Source organism: Lineus longissimus, chromosome 1 (assembly GCF_910592395.1).
Source record: "Lineus longissimus chromosome 1, tnLinLong1.2, whole genome shotgun sequence".
Taxonomy (NCBI): Eukaryota; Metazoa; Nemertea; class Pilidiophora; order Heteronemertea; family Lineidae; genus Lineus; species Lineus longissimus.
In genome coordinates, this window is record NC_088308.1 from 1,492,151 (window position 1) to 1,517,992 (window position 25,842).

Here is a 25,842-nt window from a genome sequence, read left to right on the forward strand (position 1 = left end):
TGGAGTCGAATTAAGGAAATTCGTGACGACAAACAGCTATTTGTCATTGTGTATCCTTCTGGTGTAATTGTGAATCATAATCTGCCATGCTGGCAAATACAGTGTTGTGCAAAAGTAAAATGTAACCAATATTACCAATTATCTGTGAAGTTTTTTGCATTTCTACCAATACCATAACTTGCCTACAAAATTCACACTTTCTAACAAGTGGTCTTGATGTACATTGTATGGCAAAGGATATCACTTCAAGTCGGCTGGAATTTGCATAATATATCACTGTACAACTGTTGCCTTGTATTCTAATCAATGAGATTAAGCATGGGAAACTCTCGGCTGTTAAATGATACAAGTCGGGCGAGAGTATGTGCAGAATGACTCAGAGGTCCTCGAGAACACCTGCTGCATGTATTGATGTGTGTTTGCGAAACAACATGACATCACAGTCACAACTTGGAATAGACAAACAGACAGCTGATGGGACTGCTGACGTCAAGGACAGAAAGACAGTGATGGCTCCGTCATCGCTGTCAATGACTGGCGAAGATTAAAGGAGGTAGACACTGTCAACAAGTGACGCAGAGCACTGGAGTCCAACACAAAAGGAGACACTACAACTGAATGACCAAAACAACCCATCAATTTTTGAGACAGATTGATGTAAAGGAGTCCACGAAAGTTAGAACTAAATGTGACCCGCTCTACCAAAACTAGGCGCTTGTCGCATCTGAACTTGACAGGTTGATACGGACTTGTTGTTCATTTCCCTATTGTAGACCTTTTGTGAAATCTATTACAAACAGATTTGGTCACATTTCACAAAAGGTCTACAATAGGGAAATGAACAACAAGTCCGCATCAGCCTGTCAAGTTCAGATGCGACAAGCGCCTAGTTTTGGTAGAGCGAGTCACAAATGAGTAATCCAAACTATTACTCAAGCAATGAAATTCAAATTCTTTGCTGAAGAAAACCACATGAATATTGCTTTCCATATAAAGGTGCTGTCACAATCGTGACTTCAGACTATCGAGAACAGGTTGTCATGAGGGGGAGTAGATGACATCATAAGGAAATGACGTCTTATATCTGGATTTAATAACTCAATCAAGGAGAAGAAAAGAGCTGTCTTTACAAGATCCAAATGAGGATCGTTGTGTTGTGCATGTTAACACAATAATGACAAACAATGCTTCGAGAGAGAAAGAGAAGGTGCAGCCGATGGGTTCTTAAGAAAGTACCTTATTGACTCACTCTGAAGTTTTCCCCGATAAATGGAGCAGGGGGTGAAATCTGGCAGATCATCACATCATAAGTGGGTACTTATCTGAATTCACCTAGCACACACTCTCAAACCAAGTTAGACACATCGGAAGAAAAAAGTGAAACTGATCATAAATTGTCCCCAGAATTTCATCAGGCTGAGATATTCCTATTGTTTGTCAATGATGGAGCTCAATTCCATTCCCATTTGGTATCAAATTGAAACTAGTCATATCTTCAAAAGCAATATCAAAACTCACCATCTAATTTGGCAATAATGACTAATTCGACTCTGGGCAATTTTTAGTAATTAATGAGATTGTTTCTGACAATTGATGAACGATTAACTGTTCATTTTAATGATAATAACCATAAATTGTCAGATTGAAGAGATCTATACAATTTGCCAAAAGCACTGTAACAAAGTCAATCTGATGTCAGTGTGGTCTGTCTGCATTATTTTGGCAACCTATTCATTTTTTTTTCTTGTCTTGTGGCCAGGTCAAGTTTATGAAACTTTGGACAGAGTTTGGAGAAGGGTCATTTTTCAGTTCATGTTCTTATGAATGAAGAAAGATGGTGGTACAAGCCTAAATGACAGCATCATCCACACTGAAGTCTCTTGCAACCCAAGCACACTCATGTATTGGGCGTATAAGTTGCTACACTGCAGTCACTATGAACTCCAGTGTATACACACTATTGAAATCAATAAAACTATTGACAGGGCATCTGCAATTAAAAAGACCATCCAACAAAAATATAGATATTTGAAACGTACCTCATATGATATTGATAATCCTCTGAATGATAATAATCGCCACCAGAATCAGAGTAATACTCCATATCCCAAATTTCACTCTCCGCCCTGTCCTCCATTGTAATAGATGATCAACACACCTGCCCCAATTAAAATATGCGATACATCCGCACAGAATTCATGCGATATTCCAACTGGCGTTTCCAGCGCTTGGGTTGAGAAGAACTGACGTGACCCAGATGTCCACATTCAACAAGTGATTGAACAATGACTAATACAACAGATAAATTTATACACTTCGATTCAGGGGAATACGAGACTAGGCAAATTTAATTGCCATACATTTTAACCTGTATTTTTGTATTTAATTTCTATTTCATGTTCTTGCATACACATCAGAATTTTTGTGTATTTGTGACTCGCTCTACCAAAACTAGGCGCTTGTCGCATCTGAACTTGACAGGTTGATACGGACTTGTTCATTTCCCTATTGTAGACCTTTTCTGAAATCTATTACAAACTGATTTGGTCACATTTCACAAAAGGTCTACAATAGGGAAATGAACAACAAGTCCGTATCAACCCGTCAAGTTCAGATGCAACAAGCGCCTAGTTTTGGTAGAGCGGGTCACATTTGATTTCCAGTGTGTGATTACTTCAAGAACTGTGTACTCGGAATATCTGGTAGTCATTGGAACAGAATGCATCAATCTGCAAGTCAGTAGATTCTCATGTACAAGAATGTTGTGAAGTAAGCAACATAAAGATATGGAATATGATATTGAAATAGAGTTGGATTTGAATACACTCCCAATACACTGACAGCAATGAAGAGAATTTTAATCCAGGATCAGGACTGAAGTTAAGCCATCTTTCGACGGCATAACAGAACCCCTTCTCATCCTTCCACTTGCTCAATGCAAAGGCAATCCAGGTTTAACATTCAAATATGAAATCTATCATTTTTTAGGTTATTCAAAATGTTACAGAACAATTTTCAGGCAAAGTCTGCATACCAAAGATAACCATTTTTTGTCTCGGGATGAATTTATGAGATTTACAACCAGACTTGTGAATGAATTCATTACATTTTTAAAAATGTCAACAACCCTGCTATCAATATGATTGGTGTTTCGATAATTTGTCTATCAGCACTTAATCAAATCCAAGAAAAGATCAGTCATCATGTGAAGTCAAGTGTCGTGGAATCCAAGGACTAGATATTCCAACCCTCAAGATGTCACATGTTTTAATGGGCCCACAACACGAGAACACTTCAGTTGGGAAGCCATGGCAGACATTGCCACGTCCAGCAGACACGTTCCACTTTTTGACATGTCAAAATCCCAACCTTTGATAAAATTTCTGTGTGCTGTGTTGTGTGTTGTGCTGGAGAGTATCAGGCAAGACAATGTTACTTCTGATTAAATACAGTAGCTTTTCTTCATATCCTTTTATAGGATCTACAATCGTCATGATTCTGTAGGGTGCGGTGACACTTCCAATAAAATATACCTCAGAAATGTAAACCTCTTGGGTACTTGCTATCACCACTCACTTGATTACAAAGTGGAAGGAAACACTCTGTCCCAATCCCCCAGGCCGGCATTACCCGGCCATAAAAACACATCAGGAAGTGTTTTCCTCTTGACTACTTTGCAACCACCATTCCCTTGACTGCAAGATTGGAGAGATCAACTGACGCAGAATCAACCCATCTTGATCCCACAGGCTTTTCCTCCCACTCACATAAGTACATGAGAAAGCGTTATACTTTTGTAGCGATTACAGCATCCACTCCCTTGATTGAAAGGTAGGAGGAAGGATTGGCTCAGCTTTAAACCTTGCCAGCGGTCACTGCAAAAAACCACACCAGAGAAACAATCTCCAAGTTATCAACAGTCTCACCATGGCTTTATGAAGCACGCTTTGTTTAATCACAGATGAATTCCTTGAGGGATGAGAACTCTGTCATGAGATGCTGGTGATACTTGTATTTTGATAACTGTCAATGATGATACTGAAGTCTGGGTGAGGTTTTTGTGGTAAATGATACGCGATTCTGGTGATGTCATGTTGGTTTCAATTATCGAGATAGTCAATGTATTGTGGGAGTGCTGAAGTGCTTGGCCTCCGAGACAATCAGCACGATCGGATTGAAGAGGGTATGGAGGGTATCTCCATGTCTTGCTGACGTCAATAGCCATGTTTATCAATGTGGTGTGAACAATTGGCCAGATAATAGCCATAAGGTAGAGGTGTTAGCTGACTTGAGGAGACTACTGCTCCCCTTATCTCAGAGTACTTGTCACTGTACCCAGTACAACTGCACCAATCAACTCTGAACAAAGTACTAGTAACAGAATTTGCACTCCAACAGCCTTTACCACCAAATGAAGTGATGGCAGTGCCAACAATAAAATGCAAATGAGTCTGAATCCAAACAAGCGTTCCATCCCAGGAGTATTAGCTGAAACATTGATGCCATTAGGGAGCCGAACACAAAAGCTATATCGAAGTATTCTGATGGGAAGCAGGAAGAAACAGATGCATGTCTTTATTAGGAAGCCACCATGTCAAAGGTGATGTACTGCCAGGATGCATTTGACTGGCTGGATTAACTGGCTTGCAGAGTAGTGGGAGACACATGACAAGAAGAAGCACCAATTTGAACACAACTTGGCAAAACTCCAAGTGGTGAAAACGACACGTTTGAAGTTATCCAATGAAATTGACACTTTTTATGCATGATTGGAGATAATGGATCCTAGAATACAGAAAATGAGTAAAAGGTGAGAAAATGAGAATTGGTTGGTGTTCATGAGGGTGTGCAGCATCTGAAACATCAAAGACAGACTGGTGGTTGTTCACTGCATGAGTGCATGGCAGATATGAGAAATTCAACTCTTCTTTTTTCACTCATCTTCCTCATTGTCATCACAGTCGAGTGTTTCAACATCTTATCTGCTTGGTCTGCACCTAGCTGGTTATCTGATCACTGCGGTTTCTTGCATGGAACCACAGAGGCACAATGATTCTGACTTTGGCCAACGTACATCCACAGAAAGTTCAACCAGTGAAACACAAAACTACGCACCTGTTGGAGGAAGTCGTGGAGAGATGTGCGCACATTGACCTTTGTTTTGGTTCTGAACGGCCTCCTCTGATAGATGCAATGTCAATTATTAACGGCTCAATTACAGAATCCCTGACAAATAATATTATCAGTACCAAAAGGTTCTATGGCTTAACCTTACCAAAACGTCTCCTTGAAGCCTTTGTTAGGGATTCTGCAATCAAGCGTAAAACTTGACAAAGAAACGACCTGATCAAAAATCATCCCTTCCTACCTCGACATCCCAGAGATCCCAATGAATGAGACAGCATAGCCATACTTCCTCAGCATTATGATTTCTCAAGTCATACCGGTATTGGTCACAAAATGAGATTTTCACAACTCACATTTAGCGTCACAAGGCACCAACAGGAACCCACTCAGTCATTACATATCCTCAAGTCGGGCAATGTTGACATTGGTCTAAAATAATACCTGAGCAGCTCTATATATACACTATATAGAACTCCTGTAAAATCCAACACAACGACAGAGACCATAAAGTCCTTGCCAAGTGACATAAGACTATTACCAAAAGAACCCGACCACTATTGTCAAAGGATTAACCTAATACCTATCTGACAAAGGTGTTCTACTTCAGATCACTTGGTCATTACACTGAAGCTACCAAAATTTGGTAAGCCTCAAGTTTTCCAGGGCTGGATTTCTCAAATGTAGGCTATCCTTGGTAAAATTGGGGAAGCTTGTCCTCCCATTGTGATCTATTCACAATTCCCACTTGTGTCAACAGTGAGAGGGGTTAGTTCACACCAGTCACCTTGTTTTCATGGTTCATTTCTTTCTGCTTCACAACACATTTATAAAGATATCTCAAGCCAACAACTTTCAGAAAAGACTTCCAATTACAGTTTGATGTAACCCAATGTGGACAGCCTTAAAAAGATGAAACTCTCTTGGTAACTTGATAGTTGGCAGACACAGTTAAGAATTTGACCTGTATCGTATTAAAACTTCAAGTTGCCCTTGGCATTGGTATTAAATGAAATAATTCTGTGTTTTTCAAATGATATTGAAGTCTCACCTGGCAGGGTCAAGCCCCATCGCTCCATAAGGGCCAAGTGGTTTCTTGCAGCACACAACCCGGGCAAGCAAATCCATACTTCAGGAAAGAATCCTTCTTTAGTCTGTATGACTTTCATAGAATATCCAGCATTGAAGAGAAGTATGTCCGATAAGATCTTGTCTGTATCAGTGTTAGCAGCAGTATGACGGTCACACACTGCTGGTGGTGTTATAAATGTGAACAGAAGGTCTATTAAGACGGTAAAGTTTAATTCCTCAATGAATCTTTCATACTGTGTCTACAATGTACATCTGACCATCACGCAAAGCATCATCATTACAAGTTGTGAGACACCCTAGCTGATATCCCAGCCAAGTTGATAGACGAGACGATCCTATGATTACTCATCACTCTCTAATCATGTTCCAAATCTCTGGGAGATGTTAACCAAGAAATGCTATCAAACACGGCTGAAAGAACTAATGTCTCGCACATGAAGCAAAGTACATTCCGGCATTCCCATCCGTCGTTGAACAGATACAGCTCTGGTTTTAACGTTTATCACCGTTGCCGACCACCCTAGGTATGAAGGAAAGATTCCGGTGAAAAACCAAGTTGCACCAGTTGGTATAAACTTGTCATGTCAACATATCTTCAGGCTTAAACATTTATATACTGCGTCAAAATACACAATGCAGAATTGTCAATAGGTCCGAGGTTTATGCATGTATGCAGTTTGGATGCATCCAGAGGAAATGTCTAAATACAAATGAAATAGCTGCCGCAATATTGCCACAAATTGCTCTGATGATCAGAATGTAAACAAACCAATGAAGATTCAAATATCGGAGATTTTATTAAGAAGCAATGACTGTTTCAGGCAACCTCCAAATCTGAGCACAACGGAGTCAGCAATACATTCCTTGGCTTGTTTTGTTGGTAGATCTTTTCTGAAATGATGGATTATTCGTCAAGACGATCCTGAATGAGCAGCTACATACCCAGGGAAAGGCCTGTAGAATACTAACAACACCGCAAGTCAAACAATTCGAAACGATTCTGAAATACTCCAGGAGATTCTCGGGTCCCAAGTTCACCGATGATGAGCAGTGCTACACGACTAGGTCTTAGGTTCAGAAGAGCAACACAGCAATGAACTCATATCTCAATAAGACAATAAGACTGCAAGCAGAAGCCACTCAAGACATTGCCTCGTGAAGATAAACACAAGAGTGTCGCACAGCAGAATTCCGATGGTTGCCCAACGCTGATCGATCTTGAAGGAGTTATTCATTCATTTCCTGTAAGTCTCACAATCCCCGATCCCGTAGGATACATGCGCCATCGTGCGTAACTAACTACCCAGAAGATCGCATCATAATCCACCCATGTTAAAACGCCCAGCAGACGAGATGTTTTCCATTATAATTAGAACATCAATACGAACCAAGGGGAGCATTTGTAAAAAGTTGTAGATGAAATTGACAGAACACGATCAGTATGAGATGTGGTGATGTCAGAACCGGGTGGGTATAATCGAAATTTTCTGAGAACTTCCAACGATTCCAGTGGCAGTTTCCTGCAAACAACACGATTATAGCATTTCATGGGCCTTTTCAATGTTGGAGGAAGATGGAATACTATAAAGCTATTATCAATCAATTTCAAAGAAACACACAAAGCAAAATGGCGGCAAATTATCACCAGTGATTAAACCGCTTGCAAAACATCAATAGGAAGCTGCACCTCTGACACATTCTGATTAAAGCACTTTATTCTCTTTGCTACCGATAATACATCAGTACACAAAGTGTAGGAGTGACAAAGCAGGTCTGACATTTCATGATATCACTTGTAATATCCCCTGGATGGTGGTTACCCCATCAATGATTCAGAACCTGAAGGAAAATCAATGGAAACCGCCATAAGGGAAGTAAGAGGATGGGTGGGGGATGCTTGAAACTCTCTTTAACACCTTATGACCTTCGATGGTGAAGTTTCCTTTTTGAGATGAAATCTTGTCCCGTTCACTTCAGTATCTACATGTACCAGTTGCAACTTAGCTCTAAGATTTTGCCCTGAGTGATGACTGCAGTTGGAAACGAATTCAAAGTAGGGCGATAGATGCTGAGGCAGAATTTAGTAAAGTGACCATCAAGAGATATTCGTTGTCGGACCTCAGGGATAGCCTGGTGTCATGGGACAGGAGAAGCCACATTTGCCTGGAACTGGGATTGTTAGCGACACAGTATTAAACATATTCCCGTTATCATTTTGAAATGAGAAGAGACATTGACACATCCGTAACATGCAAGGGTTAAAGAAGACACTCCATCATTTTCGCTTCCATACTATCGTACTCATGAGATAGCGAAATCAATCATCGATTCATGAACATTTACTCAATATCAAATGGCATGGTTCCAAAACAGCGATCGAAATAGCAAAATAGTCTCAAAGGTGACAGTGTAGCAATGTCTGTCTGAGATGGAATGAAGGTGGTCAGCAGAGACTGATATCTGTATTAGATGATTATTTCTGGTCCAATTAAACCGACAGGCTGATCCCCGTTCTCCTTTTGTGGCGGAGCGGCTGTTTAATGATGTGATCGATACAGGGACATCAAGCCATCATACTTATAGTGTGATGAGGAGCATGTCAGATGATTATTCATGCTGTTTAGCAAATGGTTTCATACCCACTGGTGAGAAACGCCAATAGTGATACAGATGGAACAGGCTCAGTTATCATTAACCCAGCAAACCACAAAGACACGGCTCGGCTTTTTCTCAGCTTTCAACGATTACATGACAATCTGTGCTGCAGCCCTCGAGTCAGGCTAATCCACCACTGCAGCGATATACATGTACATGTAAAACATAAGCATTAGAACAAAACACCAACCAGAATCAAAGTGGAGCTGAGCGTATCACAACTGCTGAATTCAAGTTAGACGGCAGGATTAATTCTACCCACGCAAGGACATCATCTGTCCTTATTACTCCAGAATTGAGTATTCTAATTTCGTGTTCTATTTCAGACATCTAATTTCACTCTGAACCTTAATCGTGACGATCAAGCTTCTTTTACAATTTCTCCTGAGAAATACGATCTGTCACATATTTTGATCCGGCACTACATGTATCCCTCCCACATTCTTAATACTGGATCAGCTTTGGATTTCACTTTCAGCTGAACCTGATACAACCATACATATTCCAGATGACGAATATAAAGTAATCCTCTTGAAATCCTACTCACGGAGGATGTTTTTTATGGTTTTGATCAAAGGATTTTTTCGATCCTAATTCAAGCATTCTGTAATGATATAAACTTCAACCTATAAATAACCATCCAAAGATACTTAGATTCTCAAAAGAATTACAAGTATGAATGTTTCTCGTTTTTTTCAGGGAAATGTGAAAAGAAAAAATGGAAATTTAAGCTGGAAAGGATGAGAATCTACGCAGCAGCAAAGATATATCAGAAGGAAAAATGTTTTCATGTAATGTACCTCTGACATTTTTGAATTCGAGAATGGAGACGATAATCCCTCTCTACACATCCCACTTTGAAACATCAAAGTGATCTTAAAAACTTCAAACCTCCAAACTCACCACTCTCCACAAAAAGAAACGAAACTTGACAACACAATTGCTTATTTTTTCATCTCGGCAACATATTCAATGAGAAGTGTTGAGAAATCTAGAACCAAACAATGAAATCCGACAAAGCAAATTCGAGAAATTTCAATTTGTTTCTATCACAGCTACAACACAGCACAAGACCTATTGTTGGGCTCAATCAATACGATATCTCACAAGTTGAAAACAAAAGATGCAAATGTTCGATATTTTGAATCACAAACCACAGACACATGTATCCTTTAGGCTAGCATCACTTGAGAACATGAATGACTGGACCACAGCTTGGTTATACAAGTGCAGTCCGTTGACATGGGAGGGTTATTGGTCATGGTGAGTCACAGTCTGATACAAGTTTTGTTAGGCGGCCAAAGTATCCTGCTGATTAACAGGTGGGTGTGTCCCAGCTAATCAGAGGAAGCATGAAGAAAGGAAAAAATGACATCACCGCCGAAAATGCATGCATTAGGAATGGAGAGCTGCAAATTAGAGAGAGTTTTCTTGAATTTGAATGTGGGGAGACACGATTTCCGAGACTGACATGCAAACAGACGATTTGCCCTGAATTGGTGGTTGTCTTAATATAGCATCTCCTGCAAAAATTCAATGGGTTTGCTTTTTAAGTTTGTGACAATTCATCATTGGAAATAGCAAAAAAAAATGCTCGTGAAAATTTCAAGCTTTGCATCAACACAGACATGTGCCATTGGCAAAGGAGCTCAAGAAGGGATCAGAAGAGAGAAGATCATTGCGTCTTGTAAACAAAATGATTCTACTAGAACTAGATGTACCGTTGCTGTTCCAATGTTTACTCCCAAGTCTCACCACAATACGGCTGATTAACGACGTGGGCGTATCAATCAGGCGATGTCCCTTCTCACCACCAGAGGCAGTGATAATCCAATCTATGAATCCAACTAACATGACTAAAGGTAATCAGATCATTTTCCATGACCAGCTGATGACAACCAGTCAAATGACGTTTTCGCAAACGTCTGGAACGCAGACATTATCAGCATTATGAATCCAGCGATTTTCGTCGCTGCGACCGGCAACGGAGCCATGACAATTGATTATTATTTGACAAATGGACGCCAGCATTCCAACCACAGTTCTCACACTGCCATTAGCTCCGTCGCAGCCACTAAAATCGCTCTTTTGCAGTTCACTTAGCGTCAAGCAATACAAATCAGTTCATCAGTCTCGAGCATGACGAGTGATATCAATGTAACCTTCCAAGAACGAGTCCATGCAATCAGCAACGGAGCCAAGAAATTGAATCAAAGTCACTTCTACAATTCACCTCATTGGATTACAAACCAATATTCAACGAAATGAACTTCAACCAAAATAGACGGATCATATCTACGGCTTCAGCGTTGGCGGAGTTATTTTTCATATTTCTCCTTGTTGGGATGATGGCTTTTTGCTTGGCACGTCTGGGTTTGGGTATGGGTTTATTCCCCGTTCACCATGACCCTGATTTGGGTTTCAGGATCAGTTTGTCCCTATCCTCAACAGATGGCAACACTTGTCAGGTGTTGAGAAATCATGGCAAGCACTACCAGGACCATTCGAATAGATTGTTCACCCCTCCCTCCATTCAATATCGCAGTCTGTGGATGAGGTTCATTGTCAAGGCTGGTTGGTCCACAGGACTGCCATATTCTGCCCAACTCATGGCCCCTGGATGTTGGTGTGTTCATGACAAATGAAATCAAGTTTACACTTATCACAAAATGTCAAAGTATCACAATTGTGGGGGAGTTCCCGCAGGGTTGAATTTATAAAGATTATAGGTAAATCTATCAATATCCTTATGAAATATCAGGATGGAACTTTATTATCACGCTATAAATATCAAGTTCAATAGTTCCTTTGTGAAACTGTACACTACCAACTTTTTGCGCCTATCTATTTTTGCAATTTGCGAAAAACTTCTCAAATATTAATCAATTTCTTGATTTTTATCTAGGCCTAGACAGACCCAGCAATAGTATGACCTCAAGTATCCACCTCCCCCCCCCCCCCCCCCGACCCCCAGATGTAACATACTTGCGATCAATCCATCAGTCCCACCATCCGACGAACCAACTGGCATTCCCTTGCTCAAGACAAGGAGACAAATGCCCCTTTGGTCTGTCATCATCTGGTCTCCCGCTTCCGTAGGAGGAAGACAGTGAACAGAAGACAGCTGATAAGGAATCTGTCATAAAGCGCCCCAGGTTTCATGAAAGATCATCTGTTGATTATTTCCGCAGGATCCTCCCACTCACCCGTCGGGTCATCTCGAGCCACTCCCAAGGCAAAGTGAAGCTTTAATGGCCACGTTTCAACTGTCAAAGCAGGGTCGTCATCATGGTGTACATTTTCTTTTCACGATATCTAGTTTTACAGTTAATAGACATGAAGCTTTCTAGACAGACACGAGCGGCACCATGAGGGGCAGAACTTTATCAAACAAAGGTCAGCTTCCCCTTGCAGCGTGATAAAGGGTATGTGTTCATGCCATGCCTTTACTCTGCTCTCCAGATCCACTCTTGCCGAAGAACAGATATTCAAACTAGTATCATGTGCTGCCATCTGCTAGGCCCAAATCGAACCACTGTGCACATGCAGACCTAATGGGAAGTTTTGTCAACCTTGGCATTGAGTCCTCCTCTGACATCAGAGCCAACATTGTGTTTCTGTCAAGGAAAACAAGGCCAGAAAGCACAGACATGGTGTCGGGCCAGAAATAACTTGTTCTCGCCAATCGGTAATGCCCATAGGGGGAACCTGGTTGATCTTGGCAAACACAGTAAGAATGTCATGATGTATTTGGTGAGGTTCATGTGTAACTCCAGCCAACAACTACTCACACATATTAACACAAAATAAAACATCTAGGAACTCACCAAACCTGGCAATTCTTCTATCAGTACTTACCTGCAAAGAAAAAGAGGGAGGGCATTTAGAAACCATCATTTTCATAAAAAATACATACAGTAATTATGAATCTGCGAGCTGCATGCCCAAATTAACACCAGTGAATGAATTATACCACTCCACTACTCTGTCGAAGGAAGAATTGAAAAGCACAGCAGTATAAGTAAGGAAACGCTTAATCAGAATAGGCCAATAAAATCATATATGGGAGATTTTAAGGAATTAGCCCCCCTGCATAACTCATTAACATTGATTGTCTACAGCTCAAAGAGTTTCTACGTCTGGGTCTACCACCCAGCTCTTTTCCCAGCAAGGTGCAATATTTATTCCCAGAAATGGTGAATGCTCTTGTATGGACGCATTGGATTAGTATTATTATGAGAATTTCATTCATCTACATATTAGCACATATGAAATAATATGCTTGCCAGACAGTATTTCACAGGAAGAGGTATATATTCTAGCCCAAAATATTCGACCTTGAAAAAGAGGACACATTTTTCTTCCTTCTGACCACTTTGATATTTGATGAAGGGGTTTAATAATTTGAGGTGTTTTAAACCCTTTTGACGAGCAGGGCTTCCCGATGTGACTTCCGGATGTGAACCTCCAGGATATGAGGGAGACAGGAGGAAGCCACACCATATTCTACTAAATTGCCCCCCCCCTCGAGGAAAGTCTTCTCAACTACTGTCTGATCCGCCCACGCCTCAAAGCCCAGGTGGGGAATAACAAATAAGCCACACACTATCAACGGAACAACTTGATAGAAAAGAAATGCCAAATGTGGCTTCAGAATGGGAACTTGAAGAATGACGCAGACAAGAGGAAGTTACATGACTATAAATAGAACGGAGAAAAACGCCAAGAATGCTAGTTAGCATTCAAGTCATTCTCAATGGTTATTAGCGCGTTCCAGTGGGGATGTCACTGGAATCTTAACATGGTGGCGGTATCTCTAAATGGATAAAGGTCGCCTTGGGAAATATGGCTGGGAGGCTTGCATAGTCTATGATAGGGCAGATAGGAGTAAGAATACTGTCGCTTTCATGAAATGCTTTAGCTTTCAAGTCAAGTTTATGTTATATCCTCAGGGCCTGGCCGGGGGGGGGGGGGGGGGGGGTACACTGGGTGAAGACCGGTTGTGGTGCAAGCATTACTCCCTGAACTTATACTTAAAGAGCAGTCATCCTGTTGGATATGCAGAAAACTCGATTTGACATGGGATTAGCCAGGCTCACTCAGAAATGTACACGATACCGAGTATGTCCTTTCAAAAATACTCAATTATTCAGCCATAAAGGGATGGATTGCATCCATAATATATCAGAGTGTAAACGTATACTAGGTTCAGCTGCTTGCTCCGCACAACCATTACTTTTGATACAGCTTCACTCAGAAGACCCAGGGGAGGTTGGTTGGCCGTTTGATCCCAGAGGTAGACCAAGGCGAGGGTGAGGGTATTTTGATCTTTTCCATTGGTGGACAATTCCAAATGTGCACCATATTTGGATCCTACGGCTGATTCAACCAAGTCTTTCTCTCATTTGCCTGTGTAACTACTTTTCAATGGTGGCATATTCCTTTGCAGACTGATCAATATTCCCCTAGCTGGTAATCACAATTTTCATAATCCTGCAAGTTTTTTGTCCCCCTGTCAATTCTTCTTTTTCAATATGGACAATTTCCTGGATGGAATATTGGTCTTTGTTGGCTGATGATGTTGGATATTTTGATTTAGATTATGAGAGATGGGATCCAGGCAGCATTGATAAAAACTTTCATATTCCTTACAAATAGGCAGAAAAAACACCAAAAAGTCATTCTTGGGATCGTGCAAACTGATATTGAAAGGAAATGACCAAACTGCAGGGAAAATATGTTATCTGGTTTGTGACATTTGAGAACCCCCACGCTAACTTTCAATTTGTCACCACGTTTTTGCCAGGATTCTCCACAGACATACACCAGGTGCATCCCCATAAAGCTGATCAGTGCTGTAGCATTTGATTTTCCATTGCATGCTAGGAGAATTTTGGTACATTTATAAGGCCAATGGTGGTCTAAAAGCTTACAAACACATCTAAACATGGCTCCAAGTTGGCACAGTCTCTTTAATGAGCTTACTGCCTGTTGTAAAGGTGGGACTATAGACTTTATTGGGGAAAGAGCGGGTCCTGTTACAGTTATAGCTGGTTTTGACCTGTGTACCTGGAACCATCCTAGGTCCAAATGAGATTCGAAACCAATAAATCAATGAGCAGTAGACGTCCCAACCGCCCCTTGCCGATGATGTGATTCCAATCATCCGATGTGACTACATACAAGAACACAAAACCCCAATATAATTGCAAAGTAGGGCTTCACAAATGAGAGTGTGGTCGATTGGAAATGCCAGATGTCGAAACGTTCTTGGGCTGTGAAGTGGTTTGAATCAACCGAAGTATCGAAGAATAAATTGGCATTGCAGTTCGATGAAACATCAAGTGGCATGCCCTGGATGTGACTTCCCCCCACCCACCACCAGAGAATACGCCACTGGATAAACCCTGGCTCGAAGCCAACACTTGATAAAATATAACAACAGTCATTCAGGATAACAGCAAGAGAGCTTCCTTCATATTAAGTTAATTTAGAAAACGAAAATAACCGATGAAAATATTTCCTTCCACTTTGATAAGAAATCATCCAATACTAGATCAATATCATATCACCTCATTTTTCTAAAAGGATACTTCCTTATTTGCTTTTGAAACAAGTCAAGTGGAAATCATGAAGCTCAAGAAATTAGTCATCATCAGAAGAAAACAAACACAGTTGCCAAGTTTTAGGTTAAGTACCGGGGAGCTTTCAATACAAGTGGATCTTGAAGGAATGTGAAAGTGATAGTCCATCCTATTCCTTGATATGACCGTGATACGATAACATTATTAAGATGATTTCCAGGTCAAATACTGAAATCGACATAAGACGAGGAGTTGACTGGGTACCAACTGGTGTTTTTTGCCAATGTCTGTCTTTGGCAAGGAATAAAGGAGTTCCTAAACAGCTATAATATGTAAAGACAACATTCAAGTTCTCAAAGTTCGCACACAGAGCCTCGGAATGTTTACAATCTGATTATAAGAATAGTCTTACTTACTGCGAATGCACTTTCAATGGGTGCATATGGTGCATAGTGTATCCGCTAGTCAACGCACACCTCAATAAACCATCCGACGCCTACGCGCCCCCATATACCATCATCATTATGTCTTTACAAGAATATATCCGTCAGGGACGTCCGTGATGACCAAGGAACATGCCTTAATCACATAACTGAACGAAAAGTTTGAGACATACGAGCACTAAAGTCCCAAAGCAAGCTATTCAACAACTGTCTCGAAGTGATATTCCCATCATAATCATTTCTTCTAATTCTTGGGGCACTTCACTTGGGACAAAGAATACCCAACTGGATACCTCTTGATTTGTACCTCTCGGCACAAACAAATATTCTGCTATTCAAAATCGGAAATATTAGCCCCAATCTGACCTCTTTCCCCACAAAATGGTTTGAACTGGAGGCATACACAAGCAACAGAATTTCACATGGTCATTCAACCATTCTCATGCTTGAGAAGTCTTTTTTTGAACGATTTGCTGTAATCCGTTTTACCACACACAACAAAAAGATTGAACGTTTTGTTCCCCACTTAAATGTGGCGTACACAAAACCAGGGATTCCAAATTTGTTGCAATTCTGAATATCTCCACAATCCTAAACAAATATCTGCTCTATAGCAGCCGTCATCAGCCGTCTATCCTACAATACATCAGAATCAACAACGAATTGCCATAGCCGAATCTACTAATCCTGGATGTCTACCCCATCTAAAAACATGGCTCAGGAGTCCGATCACTTAAGTCACCAATTAATCCTAGATTCGTAGGAGGATCAGATGTTAAATCTAAATTACCGGCTGCCAGCAGATACTGAAAATCAGTATGGACAAGTCTGCTTCCATTCGCTACTAAGCAGGGCTGACTTTGGTAAGACTCAATTCTGGTGACACAATCCCGAAGATCAGCCACAAAGCAGTCAACAGATGGTAACGATAATCCAATGATCCCCGATCTGTGCCGTGCAAATCAATAGTCCTTGAAATATCTTCAATGATGTCAATGGTTTAAGATTGCCTATTTCAATCCATGCCAAGCAAGGTTCATAAACCAGTCCTAAACACAGAAGTTGGATTCAAACAATTTGTCCAGAAAGTAGGGTTGCATGGCATCATGTTTTGATCCAGTGGCTGTGTCAAAGTTGCTTCAATGCACCATCGAGGTAGCAAGCTGAAGTGAATAGACCCACGGTAGATAAGTACATCAGTGCAATGAAATGCCCTCCAGAGCTGGCTCCTGGCTTAGAGCGTCCTACGTACTCGAGGCCAATTCTGGACTCCACAAACCATCTACAGGCAAGTTCACGAAGCAAATGTGTACTTGAAGTATTGTGAGTCCATCCTTGTGAGAGACTGAATGCATCCACAGGCGATATGAGAGTCCATTGAAATGATCAACAGGCGGCTATGGAGGGTTAAGTGACAATCATTTGACAATCAGGCAGGGCAAGGTGCAAACATAGCCAGATGGAGTACATCGGCTAGATGGGCATGGCTCAATGGGGCAATATTGTATTCCGGCCGATGACTTGTTGGACCAGTGGGCAGGATGGGTGGAGCGATGGCCAGAATACACAAATGATGACTCAGACTGTCAAACCCAAAAGCATGGAACACGGCACTTGCATGCAAATCATGTTTTTTATCAAACAATTACGTCGTGCTCATCCCCACGGATTTGAATATGATGAATATTTTCCTGGCTCAAGCACTGTACGGAATGGAGGGAGCAATGCGGTACACAAAATGTAGTCACCTCGTAGTCTGGAATGAAATTGGGATCCCTTTGAAACAAAGCTGCACATTCAAACGCATAGCACCAAAACCGATACAGAATATGGTATGAATTGATTTAGCTGGTGGTACTCCAAGCTTTTCATTCACCATGTCAACGAAGAAACAAAGATGGTATTGACATACAAAGCTTCCAAAATCGCAAGGAAATGTTTAAGGAAACGATTTCTTAAAACAGAAAACAGTCCCACAGAGAACATTATTATTCTCATGTAAACCATAGTAAAACGTCAAAAGCAACAACCTTGCACAACAAAATCAAGTTTTCATTGCAATTGAGATGGCCTAATTACCATTCTTTGCAGGTAAAAAGAATTGTTTAGTTTTTACGGTTACAACAACAATTATGTTTTGAAAGCACTTTTTGTTATTTCAAATATATTGTAGGAATCGTTATGACAGCAATAAGCAGATTGAATGGCCTTGGGCAAAAAGCTTTCAGTTCCTGGATGAACTCCTTTGTATTTCTGAGGCCTGTCAAGGGCATTGTTCAAGTCCTGTTCAAGGGCATTGTCCCTGTGAAAAGGGTTTCTCCAATGTACAGATGCTGTGTGCATTAGAGAGCTCATCAATCTGAACCACTGTGCCATGGTGAACGGTCACAATGGTGAATATTGACAGCACACAGATACTTGAATAGCTCATTATATTATACCAGTACTTCTGGTCAACCCCTGAATTACACCTACATATCATTTTTAATAATAGGTTCATACATTACTTGGTATATTTCATGTATGTATAAACCAGGCCTAGGCTTTTAATATCCAGATTAAAATGAAATATGTGGGCCACGGTCCTGTATCAAAATATTTGAGCGGGAATGTCATGGGTCTCTAGTTCCTAAGTATTTCTAAACACTTGGAAGAATATCTTAAATGCTTGAATTTTTGGGGATTGCATTGTGGAAGTTCATGTGGAAGTTCAAGTAGTCCACATTGTCGATATCAAGAATAAAATAAAGACTACAAGTCTTGATGAATTCTTGCCGATATATAACCTTTTACTTTGAATATATGTCAACTAAAGGAAAATATTTGAGGAGTGGAGGATTGTGTTTCCTCTCAATAAATTTGGATTTGTAGCTTTCAAAAGTGTGACATCAACTGCCTGTTTAATAGTCTGTCATCCCCTCGGGCTAACGCCATCACAGTTATGCACCCCAGAGGAAATAGAATCAAGATGGGGTGATTTATAACAATTTACCAAAAAAAGTGTCGATTGCTTTTGCCTGCATTTGCAACTCAGTAAGTAGAATACAACAACGTGGCTTTTAGTAAATTCTCTGAACGATCGATAGCCCAGCATAGGATATGCGTCGGTTCTTGAGGATGCACAACTATGCTACTGTTAAATATCCAATAGTATATTGGGGCGAAAAATGGATTTTTGTACAACAATACATGTATTTCACAAGCCTCAAAGTTTTGATGTGCCAAGTGGGCAGAGAAAACTCGTATTCTGGATGATACAACAGTCGAAAATTTAAAATGGACTTGTCGCCAAGCTTGTTTGGGTATTATGTATACTGGAGATTTACATGAAGTACACAGACATTGACACATACTAGGATGACACTACACCACTTTTATCTCCCAACCACCATATGTCCTGTTCATATCAAGGTTAATCAGTGTTTTTATTGCACAGTCATTGGTGATAATTCGCTTTTATTGTGTTGTCCCCAACATGACCTGTATCCTTTTATGGTACCAGGTTACAAGCTGTCATCAAATCAATCAAATGGCCTCAACAACAATTGGTTAGGTAGCAAATTAAATATTTGGGATCATCAAAATGGTTGTTTTTGTAAACTGACATTACATGTGCATGAAGGCTGCCTATACAACAACATATTCACTGAAGCAGACACATAAAAGACACATGGAGAAATTTTGTCTTATCACTCTCTGAAAGGTTTGGAAAGAACCAAATCAGGCAGAAAATCTATTAGAACGGGAATTCTATGATAGAATGGAGAACTAAAGTGGATATAATCCCATTTAACATTCTACTCTGCATGGTTGAATTTCTGTTCAAAACGCACCTTTTTGATCTGAATCCTTACATTGGAATTTTCAATTTGTTCTAATTCACCACACCAGATATTTGCTTGGCGAAAACGACATAAAAGGGGCTCATCAAAAGCATAGATAGCCTCACTTGTGGGTCACAGGATAGACTCTCACACTCTCTTAAAGCTGAAAAGCTTCATCAAGAGATCCTGTTTTTTCCAAACACCAGGAGAACCACACCTGCAAACCTTTGAATTTACCACACAAGCTTTTTCACACCTACCTTGTTATATCTCAAGATTCAACAGGCCACTCTTCACAAAATATAATCCACAAAATCTGACTAGTCTTGTTCAAAGCCCCTTGCTCATCTGTGACAATAGTCAGCAGGTGAATGAAGAGTTCACATTTGTCAAACATTCTAATTTTAACATTAGAAACCCTGCAGGAGATCAAACCAACAAAGGGACCAGACCTAAGAGACACTTATCAGTTGATAATGACATGGTTTAGTGCCTTCTAACCACTAATTTGGCAACCGACAATGCTTGGAAAGGGGGAACGCATGGGCCAAAATCATGATCCAAATCTTGATCCTTATCAAGATGTACCCAATACTCTCTTGTAGACAAGAGGGGGGGGGGGTATTCAAAGATTAGGAGCAGCAGATTATTTCAATTCATGAGGGAGGGTATCGTGAACAAAACCATACATAAGAAACTCCATAACAAGACCTTGCTGCTTCATTTCAATGCCACATGGCCTACAACAAGGGCGGTCACAGCTGACCAGTACTGTAGTTCTCTACTGAGACAACCTTGAAAACAGAGCTATGCGGGCATGAAGTTATCAGAAGTTTCCTTCAGCCTGAAGCCAAATCAATCGAGTGTAAGAATCAAGTGTCTCACCTGCAACGGGCAAGGAATTGGTGTGAAATGTCAGAGAGATTGGCAAATCTCAACATCTCATGGCAAACAGCAGAGTGGAGCAGCAAAGGTGAATCTTACATGAGGTGCAGAATGGTTGAAGCAAACTACACGCAAGCTTGGGTGATGGTCGGAGTGGTTCTGTGGTTAAAACCAATGTTTGAAATTGACATCAGCTCCTCTCGCCCGTCAGCCCCTGTTTGCCTTCCATTCTGTACATCTTCAGGTGATAGATAAGTGTCAAGCACACATAGGTCGCAAGTGAAACCCTCCTCCCCTAATTATGGATGAGAACAACACCCTTTCCATGCAGTCCTCTTCTTCAAAATTCAAAGCACTCCTTACTCTTCTACTCCAAGGTGGTTATGGTAGGGGTACCAAGTGAATGACACACATTCATTGCCAAGGAGAAAACATTGCAACAACTTACTCAATATGAGATATTGTTGGTGTTATACTATAGCTGTATATACGATATGTATGAGCCCAGGAATGCACCAAGCTTCCAGCCCCTTTTCAGCAGATGCAATCTTACATACTTGATGCTTCAGGGTTACCAATAACCTTAATGAACATTCTGTAAGGGGAAGAGATATCTAAGTCAAGATTGTCTGCAACCTTCAGCGCCTCAAAGCACTTCTGCACTTTTCAAACTACATGTATTCCATTTTCATAACACAAATCAGCCTTTACCTTCAGCGCCTCAAAGCACTTCTGCACTTTCCAAACTACATGTATTCCATTTTCATAACACAAATCAGCCTTTTTACATTCTTGGCCAGCTTCACCAGTTTTTTTTTGTATCAGTCTGGAAGAAGTATACCAGGGTTATGATAGAATGAAGAATGACAATGGGAAAATCATCATCATCCCCTCACCAATCCCATCAAATAGTCTCAATCTTTTGCCAAACAATAATCTCATAATCATAGAAAGATTCCATCCCTGCAATAGGCTAATAGATTGTCACAATCGTTGCCAACTATTTATTCTGCATGATTGCTAGAGCAAACAGATCATCCAATCTTCTCCACCCTGCTGCATAATTCTATTGACAATTATCATTATGGAAATACATCTGAATCTGCCATAAGCAATGCTAAGAAAAAGTACATGTTGGTCGTGCAAGGCCAAGTTCGAGTGTTAGCTCGTTAAAGGTCTTTTAACCGGGTGTTGCACTGTGAGTGGTTTGCTATCAACGTACACAGTCCCTTGTGGTCACAGCTTGCTTCAAAATTAATCCAACATCGCTGAAAGCTGTGCTTCAGCCAAAGACGGTATGCCCAAGTGCTCTTGTCATCTCTTCAACTCCTATCCCAATCTGCCAGCGAAGACTACAAACAAAACAAAATACAAGTGATTTTTGGGGAGACCTCATATCTTCCATTTTCAACAGCCAAAAAGAATCAGACCAATGGGAACCAGTTCTGATGACCGTATAACAAACACCCCATCTCAATTCCGGACAAGCTATTTTCGGTAACCCCAACACAATGTTTGCTCTTCCAGAATCGCACTCATATAAGGTCGACTTATCCCGAAATTCCTTGTTGTTTTTGGTCCATCCCTGTGTCCCGACTATTGGAAAGGCTGGGCTCATCTCCCTGCGGTCTGCTGGAGTACTCTTGACAAGGATCCTCATCACATCTCATTACAGACTCAACGTGTGATCTATAGACAAGATGTCAGAGAGCCTACAGATGGACGGGGATGTTGGTTTATGGAAACGTCAGTAGTCGGATTGAGGCAATAATAAAGACCAGAGCAAGGTGTGCAGAGAAAACATTCCACCATGTCATGAGAGTGCTTCAATGGTGATGTCCGCACTTCCTCCCTGGACGCCTGATGACCAACTCATATCTGCTGCTCACCTCAGATGTCTGCTGCAATGGTAGATCTGCTGTTCACAAAACAGATGAAAATTCAATATGAGTACACACCAGAGAATCAGCTGATATATCAACAAATGGAGATGCACTTTTCAGTGTCTTTGTAAAATACTTGATTCATCAATGATTGATTTACGCCGAGTGGAGTCTAGAACAGTAGAAAAACATAACCCAGACAAATCGCGCATTAAAATTTACATATCGGGCGCCCCTATAGGCCTGAGCGTGGAGATAGAGGTTAGGATAATATAATAACGTTATGGTAATGATTATCATATTGTTAGGTGAACAGATGTCACGTACTACATCGTACATGTTTACAATATTGGTTACAATTATAATTGGAAAAGAAGGGAGTTTGGTCCCATTCATCGAAAAGCCATTTAACAATGGCACATTATAAACGCCATCTTCAGTCTTCGGCCAAGGAAACCCTGAAACAAAAACTGGTGGCAAGAAACAATCCTCACATCAGACATGGGGAATCAATCTGCATGGATCAGCCATTCCAATGACCACCTGGTACCTGAATATTTCACTACAATGGGAAAAGCATTTAAAAAACACCTACCTTTTATTCTGTATTCAAATATGTATCCAAAATGTTCTTAATACAATTGAAAATTCAGAAATAATCCAAATGTTAGATCCTCCAAATCCGACTGAACCTTCAAAATAGATCTCCGGATGACAATTTTTATGTTAGTGCATGGATTCCTATTCAGTTTGTCAAAGGCTGACAAAGGGCAGTATCCTTATCAGTCGACTGATACGTCCATTGGATCTCACAGGCTCAGCAGCTTCATAGGCTCAGTGACTCTCTTCTACAGGACGATGTATCCTGATTATATAGTCAAGTGACCAGGAACAATAGTTGTCAATGCCCCGAGCAGCGGTAATGTCTGCGTTGATGTTTACATGCAACTGTGTAACAACCAAGTTAATCCAATTCTCCGGTCGGACCTAGCGGCAATGATTTTCTTGGTTTCATGCAAAGTGCTCCAGAATGCATAATTAAAAGTAACTAGAAACGGAGGTCATCCAGGCACAGCACATCTGCCCTCTCAGACAGACCAACTAACAATAGTAGTAAATTGATACTAGTAACATACATGTATCAAACTTACCTGGTCAGTGTAATAAATATATCAAGTATGTATGTGATTGTAATCAGGTATAATCCCAATGTATGTGAAGTAAGTGGTTGGTAAAGTATGGTCTAAATCCCACCAAAAATGAAGCCTTACAATAGCAAAACATTGACCATGTCCAATCAGGTATTCTATCCCTAATCAATGACTTTATAGTAATAATAGCTTTCCTATTATGTTGGAACAATGGAGAGTCACAGTAGTCCTTTTAAACTATGAAGTCCATTTCCTTACAAGGAAAACCTAGCCCAGTCAGTGTACATGTATACACCTGTCAAAGTTTTGTATTTCCATGTAGGCCTTCATACATCTACATGTATATAACATGTGACCTAAGCCTTTACAATAGCCAATATTTACCTTCTATTATGTACACAGTCCTGGTTGAATAGAGGGGATGTCACCTTTGAATGGGGCCATTTCAAGCATTCCAATCACTCTAATTACAAAGCCCAGGTGAATACAATCAGGTTGCTATGTTGGCTGTCAACCAGGCAGTGCCTCATTACAAAGCCAATTAAGGACTTTTAATCGAGTATTAACATACTCTTCAACATCTAATACATTATTGGTATGTTGCTTGTTTCCACTGTATTATTCACTAAATGCTGAAGCTGTTGAGATGATAATATGATCATTGGGACATGACTTTTATCAAGGTTTTGGGATTCGGCCACCTCAATGGAACTTGTTGTTGCTGATACCATCCCTGCAGTGGTCACATTCTGCCTGTGGAGTGGTGTAGTGCTTTTATAGTGTGCCCGATTCCTAATGGAGAGGTCCTGAGTTTGTATCTGCCCCAAACCACCAAGCACCTAACTCACTGTAAGCTTCCCAACTGGTCTATGTAGCAACCAATCCATTACAAGAATTGCAATTACCCTAAAGCTGCAACAGGATATTAAAGTGAGGATATCTTGGGTTAGCAGCGTGGTTCTATTCTCCCGTGGCACATCAAACTCCTCTCAATGGACATCTCATGTCAGTTAGATTATGCAGAGGAACCTTGGACGTAGAATACTGAATATGGTATAACAGCCTGCTGTCCCTACTCACTGAAATGAAATGTTAGTTTCTGTACATGTGCTGTCTCAAAGCTCTATTCATTCCTAAACCTGCCCCTCAAATCATCATTCCTCCAAACAGATCAAGAGACTCTACAAGATCATATGTGTGCTGTATTCCAAGAGGAGACTCTCTTAATCTTACCAAGAACTTTTCTCCTGGGAAGAGAAAATGATTAGAAAGATGGTCGGATAAACTATTTAAGAGGCTGTCTCTTAAGTACCCGGTAACATAACGGCACTCGCGCACACTAGATGATCCCGGTGGAAAACATAATGCCACACTTTAGCGCTTCTAATTTCACCACTCACTTTTATAGCAGCGTTCCAAGGAAGTGGGTTCCAGAAGACAGAAAACAGGCATTGCAGACAAGTACAGACTGTGTGGCCATTTCTCTATGGTTGAGATTGAGGCACAACCCTAACAAAAACAACAAAGTATGAAGGTCTGTGGTGTCATCAAATCCTGTGCAAATTCATTTAGGCAACACTTGGCTTTAGTAATAGTTGTATGAGGAATCAACAACTCTTTAGAAAGCGTCGCTGACAAGCTGCATACATCCTTAGTCATTTGTAGTTTCATAAGAGTTGTGAAATCTGCCGATAGTAATCATGTAGTATATGTTACTGTACATCTACCGATAGATTCTGACAGCAAAATAATATACATTATTCAAGGAACCACTATTACACAGAAAACACCCAGAAAAACCTGACGATTGTCATGAGACGCAAGAAAAGATCGAAGTCATTACAGAAAAGAATACAAACAAGCAAAGATCAAACATATTGCTTTCAAATTATTTGGAGACAACGGGAACTTACCAAATCAGCCCGAGTGCAAAATCCAAGCTCGGTCGCCAAAATAATGCAAAGCGTCACTATTCTGATGAGCACACCGTATTCCAATATCTACCAAGCTGACGTCGCCAGCTACACACGATCGTGTTCTCCCCTTGCTAGCAGAGTAACGCTGAACTATAATCAATGGTAATTCAGACTTTATGACTGAAACCAACAATATCATGAAGTTGAAACCTATCGAGTCGTGTTTAAATAAGAGTCGGATAAAGTGCAGAATCATGTGGCTCATTTGCCTGATCGGTGACGAGA

The 25,842-nt window shown here is 40.6% G+C and overlaps 1 protein-coding gene across 15 annotated transcripts in view; it reads right to left on the reverse strand.

The window, feature by feature from the left end:
* The window catches only part of LOC135484021 (rap guanine nucleotide exchange factor 6-like), a 73,133-nt gene that overhangs the window by 39,817 nt on the left and 7,474 nt on the right, over positions 1–25,842 (reverse strand). Inside the window, exon 1 of one of the 15 annotated variants that reach the window (XM_064765166.1) lies at positions 23,642–23,847. The exons of 10 other annotated variants lie outside the window; for them this stretch is intronic. Coding sequence is in view for 3 of the 5 variants with exons in the window: in XM_064765118.1 (XP_064621188.1) it covers positions 2,040–2,137 (98 nt within the window). In the remaining 2 variants the exon portion in view is untranslated. 4 more of the 15 variants (XM_064765158.1, XM_064765149.1, XM_064765131.1 and 1 more) reach the window with 4 other exon arrangements.